Raw genomic sequence first — 7,308 nt, forward strand, 5'->3', positions numbered from 1 at the left:
TTTTTTTTTTTTTTTTAAAGGAACAGTTCTGGCAGAAGACTGGTTTTTGGTTTCCAGCACCACATGGTGCTTACAACCTTCAGGAACTCCAGTTCCAGGAGATCTGACACCCTCCGTTGACTCCTGCAGGTATCATGCATATGGTGCACTACATGGGTACAAAACACCCATTCACGTAAATAAGTAAAATGGCATTTTGCAAGGAAGGGAAGAACGTATTAATAAACTTGATGTTCACCTTTTTAAAACTGTGCACTAAGCATTTCCAGATTATCTTCCTACAGCCCCTAATATTGCATTCAAGAAGAGTATGTAGCATCTCTGGTTCTCTTAAACCTGATACAGATGATGACCCTGTCACCACACCCAGTAATTGTTTCATTCACTGAGCACAAAAGCACTAGGAAGAAAGCCTATCTCATCATCAAAACCATCAGCAAGTCTCTCTTCCCCAAGCAAACACTACATCTTTAGGCTTTATAACATGTTTATTGTATGTATCTTAATGGAAACTTTACATTTTGTCTGTACGTGTGGACAAGTGTGTGCTACAGTGTATATGTGAAGGTCAAGTCGTCCCTCTGACTTCCATTTAAGTGTGGTAGCACATCATAGGACGATTTTCAGGGTCAGTTCTCTCCTTCCACCATATGGGATCTGGGAATTGAACTCCCATCATCAGACTTGGAGACAAGCACCTTTACCCACTGAGCCATCTGGTGGGCACAAATATACGTGTGTCTGCACGTGTGTGCATGCACTTGTGGATGTGACGGGCTCAGAGGACAACTTATAGGAGCCAGTTCTCACCTTCCATCCTTGTTGAGGCAGGGGCTCTCATCTGTGGGGCTGTACCATATAACCCAGGCTAGCTGACCCTTGAGCTTCCAGCCAATTCTTCATTTCATTTTATGTCTATGAGTGTTTTGTCTGCATGTATGCCCATGTACCATGTGCATATCTAGTGCCAAAGAGGCTAGAAGAGGGTGTGGGATCCCCTGGAACTGGAGTTATATAGGGTTACAAGCCACCATGGGGTGTTGCTACTCACACCCAGGTTCTCTGGAAAAGCCAGTAGTGCTCTTAACCTCTCCAGTCCCTTCCAGGAAGTTCTTCTCTCCATCTCCAATCTCCGGATAGGGGTGCCAGGATTACAGACACACACCACTGCTTCCTGCCTCGTGGGTTTTAGGGATCACACTCAGGTTGTAATCTTGTGTGTCAAGCGCTTTACCTGCTGGGCCATCTCACCAGGTTCCCCCGCTCAGTGAGACACTGTTTATTAATAAAGCCTTGCTGTTAGTTTTTAAACATTTATTTATGGTGGGCTACATTTCTATTGCTGTAATATGGCACCATGACACAGGCAACTTATTTTTTTCTGCATACATTAACAGACATTAAGTTCTCAACAAGAGACTATAACATCAAATTGTTTAGCAGAAATCTGTTCAATTGAGAGACCAAATGGATCCAAGGAAGATGAAAATTAAATACTTAATCAAAAGGCACTAAGACACCACCTCAAAGCTACCACAGTGGTAATAGGCTAGGGAAGACTACACTACAGCAAGTTATCTAACGAGAAAGTTAGCAGCTACATAGCAAGAAGCAAGTCTCTTACACAGGATTATGGTACAAGTACCATATATACCAAGATATTTTTGGCTAGGAAAAGGTCAAGATGGCTGAAGGTAAAGCCAAAAGGAAAGGAACCGGTGTAGAGAATTCAAGCTATAGAGTTAAACAGATGGCAATGGATCAGGCTTCTTCCTCCCAAAGGCTAATTACTGCATTGAGCTACCTGCCCCTGCCTAACAGGGTGCTCAACTACTGGAACTATGTTTAAGGATGCTCAGGGCTCTTGCTATAGTTTAGCACAAACCTCTGAAAATATATCACATATGGGCTGACTTTGTTGGTAGTCATTCTGAATGAAGAAAAATCCCAAAGCATTCCTGAGCAATGGAGTATAAGCTCTGTCAATTATGTCCTATGGACCTTGTAGAATATTCTCAATAGTCTATACATCTTTCAGCAGCTGACCTCTAGTTAAAGCTGCAAGGCTCACAAAATAAACAAGCAAGTCAAGATGAAACAACACAAGTAGGACATCCTAGCAGTTAACCACAATCTGTCCTTTTCCAATTTAGGCTAAATTCTAATATATCTAATGTGGGATGTAAACATCTACACTGGAGCAAGCTGGGTCTTCTACTGAACTCAAATACCAAGAAACATGAGGGATGGAGTTGGTTTATTTTCAAAAAGCTTCAGAAGTTATTCTGTTATAAAGGAACATGGCTGAACAGGTAGGAGACAGACTCGCCATTGTGGGTTCTTCTGATGGCTTCTGCAAGGATCATGGAGATGTCAATCACCTGTATTTTGGCGCAGTGTTTCATCTTATCCTCCTGAGGTATGGTATTGGTGACTACTACTGCTTCAAAGCATGCATTGTTGATGCGGGAAATGGCTGGGCCAGAAAAGATTCCATGCGTCAGGATAGCATAAACTCTGGTAGCTCCAGCCGAGAGAAGTTTGTCAGCAGCATGACAGATTGTACCACAAGTGTCAGCCATGTCATCCACAAGAATAGCCACCCGATCCTTCACATCTCCTACTAGCACCATGCGGTCCACTTCATTGGCCTTCTTCCGTTCCTTGTGAATCAAGGCAAAATCCACATTCAATCGGTCTGCAATGGAGGTCACTCTCTTGGCTCCACCAGCATCAGGTGAGACAATAGTACAGTTTTTCCACTCAGATATATTCTCCCTTATCCACTTTAAGACAGCTGGCTCTGCATATAAATTGTCCACTGGGATATCAAAAAAGCCCTGAATTTGAGATGCATGTAGATCCATGGTGATAATATGATCCGCTCCTGCGACAGATAGCATATTTGCAACAAGCTTAGCTGAGATGGGAGCCCGGCTCTTATCCTTTTTATCCTGGCGGGCATAAGGGAAACATGGCATGACTGCAGTAACCCGGCTGGCTGAAGCAATCTTGCAAGCATTAATCATGATTAAAAGTTCCATTAGATTGTCATTTATCTCACCACACCCACTCTGAACGATGTAGACATCTTCTCCACGTACACTTTCTCCAATTTCCACACAGGTCTCCTGGTTGCTGAATTTCTTAGTCACCACCTTGCCTAGCTCCAGGCCCAGGCGGTCAGCAATTTTCTGGGATAAGTCCTGGTGGGAGCTCCCGCTGAAGATTTTGATATTCGGCATTTTGGGCAACTACACGGACGTGCTCTTTGCTCAGTGGTTACTGCCGCTGCGGAGACTGGATGCGAAGTCAGCCGGTAGCCTGAACACTTATCGCACCGCGTTCCTACTCCGCCATCTTACATCGACACAGGCAACTTATAAAAGAAATCATTTGGAGTGTTTAGAGGGATGGAATTCACGAGATCATAGCAGGAAACATAGCAGTAAGCGGTAAGTTTATACCTCACCTCCAGTGTTACACCTCCTCCAAAACGCCACACTTCCTAATTCTTCCCAAACAGTTCCATCAACAGGGGACCAATTATTTAAATGCACATGGGGGAAACATTGTTTTCTCCTTCCATCTGTATTTTGAATTTAGCTAAGGCTTTTATCATCCACTTAGACCATGAAACCCAATATGGACAAGTTCAACAGAACTGCCATATACAGGCTGCCCATGCATGCTTCAGCATTGCCAGGGCATAAATTTCATTTCATTCAAAAGGCTTTTATGGTTGGTGGCAAGCAGTCTGATCTGTTGAGCCACCCTGTAGGCTCCTTAATGTCACTCTTTCACCTTGGTTTAACCATGACATTGTTTTACTACAATAAAAGACTTAGGCCTCATATCTTCCCTATAGCATACATACATATATTTTATTATTTGCTACCATGAACAGTTTAATGTTGGCTAAATTCAAAGTTCAGTATAGCTATATGTTTACTGTTAGCTGCTGAATCCATACTGATTTATGGCTTTATATCATTTTGATACAATTTTGGCTTTCCCTGCCTTGTTTTCTGAGCTCTTGTTGCTACTTCACCCCAAATTCTCAGTCCATCGAACACAGCCATGTTTATAAGGTACAGTTCTAGCTCCTCTTCCGCTTGAAGATGCCCTCTGGGAACCCTGTCTCTCTGTAATGCCTTCAACACTTCCTGGGTTTTGAATAATACCTTTCTTTTCCCTGGTCCGTTTTCTCAGTTTATGAAACTCATGCTCTAGTAGCCTTCTAAGCTTTTACATCTAAATGTTTTTATTTCTATCTTTATATCTGATTCAACATTTCAGTGAGAATAACATTTTAGATGATAAATCATTACCTTGTATCCTTGTCTGTTGTTATTATTGTGTGTGCTGTGTATGACGTTTGGGACATGCATGGCACAGAGTGTGCATGGAGGTCAGAGGACAGCTTTGTGTATCTGATTCTCTCCGCTATCCAAGCTTGCACATCAAGGGCCATTACCCACTGAGCCATCTTGCAGGCCCTTTCTTGAAACTGTTACGGTCACTTCTGGGGGTGGGATGGGGTGGGTAGGCTGGGAGAAGTCAGTGTGAGGGGTGAATATGATCAAAATATAATGTATACACTTCATAAATTAAAATTTAAAGTACTGTACTAAAGAACACGGAATGTGAAGGACGAGCTGCTCAGGAGATGCCTCACTTTTAAGCTAGTATGTTTAGAATGGATTTGATAGTAGTACAGATTAGAAAAAAAAACTAATAAAGGGCAGGGAGCTGAGAAATTTGAGAATTGGAGCATGAGCAGAAGTGGTGTAATACAGTACCCTGCACCACCAGCCTGCCAGGAAACACCTAGCGCCCATGATAGGGCTTGGGGACTTTTCAGGACAGGGTTTGGAGTTTTTATGATATTTTTGGGAAATAGAAGGAACAAACAGCTATGGCCTAGAACTGATCCAATATGCTAAAATATAAAATATTATATTCAATCATTCTGTATTTCATACCCATTATGCTAATGTTGTGGTTTTTGCCTATAAAAACTTGCTGGAATTGCTGTTCGGGGTTGCTCTGCCTCTTCGGAGACCAGAGACATCCGGTCACGTGATCGTTAATAAACCCTCTTGCTTCTTGCATCTGCTGAACTGGCTGAGTCGCGGGGCTTCTCCCCCTTGGGCCTGCACCCAGTGGGTGAGGGTTTTTCAGTTACTCACTGTTAGTTTCTGCCTTACACCACAGGCTTTCCCGCTTTCCTCCCTATATTCAAACATAATCAAAGCCTTCCCCTCCTCCCCCTTTAGCTGTTGAGATCCCAAGCCCCAGAATCCTGAGTTCTGTGGCTAAGAAGATGGACCTCCCCCTGCTGCTGGCAGCTAGGAAGTCAAAGCTGCCTTGCCAGCCTTGACCAGGCCTTTCACCTAGTCCCTATCTGAAGCTGCGCCTAGTTTCCAAGAACGCGGCCCTGGCCCTCTTCCCAACCACGTCATCACAGTGTACTCCGTAGACTCAAAACCCCTGCCCCAACGGTGGTCGCATCCTCTGTCGTGGCGCCTTGGCTGCCTGCGTGGCCCCTGTTGACCACCGATCAGCGCTAGTTTATTCCGCTCTCACCTCAGGCTTTTCTAGCCTCCTCGGTGGTTCTCCTGAAGCTCCCGAAGCTTCCGCGGCCTCTTTCCAGCAAGTTCCCCTCCACGCCACTCAAGGCCACGCCCTTCCCGTAGGGCCCGCCTCCCACGTTCTCCCCGTCTCCTCGGGCCCCGCCTCCTGGGAGCCTGGCGGCGTGGGGCGGCGGGCGCTCAACCACTGCGGTTGCGGTGCGGCTGTCGTGCTCACCTTCGTGATGCTCTGATTGGCCGCGCTAGCATCGGCCCACCCAGCTATTCCGGTCGGCCCAGGCTCGCGCCTGCGCAGTGCGCTAAGCTGTCAGTCAGGTAAGGTGCTGGCAAGCCGGTGGCCCAGAGTGCGGTGCAGTCATGACTGAGGGCACGTGAGTCCCGGACCCTGGGCCTCCCGCGGGTGCTGTCGAGGGACGCGGCAGGGCGGTGGCAGGGAAGGTGCCCGGGCAGCAGCAGGGTGGCATGGCGGGTGGCTCTGCACGGCTGGGTTGCAGGCAGCTCCACCTCGGTGGAGCCTAACGATCGCTGCTTTACTGTCGCTGGCCCGCTCAGGTGTCTGCGGCGGCGAGGGGGACCCTATAAAACTGAGCCGGCTACTGACCTCACCCGCTGGCGGCTCCGCAATGAGCTGGGTCGGCAGACATGGACGTATTTCCAAGCGGAGGACGATCCCGGTCGAGAACAGACCGGACTGGAGGCCCACTCTTTGGGACTGGACACAGTAAGTGTTGTGATTCACATTGTTTTGTATCTTCTACCATCATCCTCAGGCGCCATCTCACCGCAAACCTGGAAGTGACCACAGACCAACCTCTGCCTTGTCTTTCCTGAGCCAGAGCCCTGAAACAGGAGAGAGCCTTGTTCAAAAAGCGGGCAGCTCTCCAGTAAACAAAGTATTTGTGAGTGTAGTGTAACACAAAGAAAAGCTCCATATAAAGGGATGGGGAAGGACGAAGTGCAGATAATGGACTCGACTTATGAAAGAAGGTGTAAAGCCGGCTGGGTTTGCCGTTTTTGTTCTGGGTGGTGGATTAATGCATAAAGTGCATTGGGGCTGAGAGTATAAAATTTAAGGCTGAGCTGCTTTTTCAAATGCCGAGTTCGTTAGAATAGACTTTGTGTCCTACTCGTTTTGGTGTGTGATGGTTTGTGATGGCTTTATTTATTTGCAGTAATGAAGCTTACAGTTTTTATAGAGCGGTGTGAACCTAGGCGTGGGACATTTCTGTATTTCCAGCCACTCAGGAGGCTGTGGCAGGATCTGAGATATGCCTTGGCAACTTAGTTAGACCTTGTCTCAAAAAAAAAAAAAAGAAGCAAAGAAGCTGGGTGTGGCTTTAATCCCAGTGCTCAGGAGGCTGAGGCAGGTGGGTCTCTGAGTTGGAGGCCCGTGTGGTCTACAAAGCAACTTCTAGGTCAGGCCTGGCTACCGCATCTCAAAACAGCAGCAAACAAGCAAAGCAAAAGAAGTGATGATCAGCTCAGTGACTGAATGTTTACCTAAGTTCAATCTCCAAAACAGAAACAACAGCAGTGAAAAGTGTGGTGACTTGGGGACCATGCTCCCCTGCAGAGACATGATTGAAGCATGTTCAATCACTTCATCCCAGAGACCTGTGGAAGAAGTTGCCCTGATGTGATTTTATTTTGAGCACTCTACTTTGATAAAATCTTTGACTTGTAGCCGGGCGGTGGTGGCGCACTGATGTGGGAG

At 46.4% G+C, this 7,308-nt stretch overlaps 1 protein-coding gene and 1 pseudogene across 1 annotated transcript in view; one reads left to right on the top strand and one right to left on the bottom strand.

Annotated features, from left to right (window-relative positions):
* Positions 1-1,298: 1,298 nt before the first annotated feature.
* LOC101990736 lies at positions 1,299-5,698 on the bottom strand (annotated as a pseudogene).
* A 201-nt stretch (positions 5,699-5,899) lies between these two features.
* Positions 5,900-7,308, top strand: part of Lss (lanosterol synthase) — a 25,095-nt gene continuing 23,686 nt past the window's right edge. Inside the window, exons 1-2 of the mRNA XM_005360228.3 lie at positions 5,900-5,965; positions 6,147-6,315. Coding sequence (XP_005360285.1) covers positions 5,952-5,965; positions 6,147-6,315 — 183 coding nt within the window. The 5' untranslated portion in view covers positions 5,900-5,951. The remainder of the gene's footprint in view (positions 5,966-6,146; positions 6,316-7,308) is intronic.

The sequence above is a fragment of the Microtus ochrogaster genome, linkage group LG2 (assembly GCF_000317375.1).
Source record: "Microtus ochrogaster isolate Prairie Vole_2 linkage group LG2, MicOch1.0, whole genome shotgun sequence".
NCBI classification, from domain to species: Eukaryota; Metazoa; Chordata; class Mammalia; order Rodentia; family Cricetidae; genus Microtus; species Microtus ochrogaster.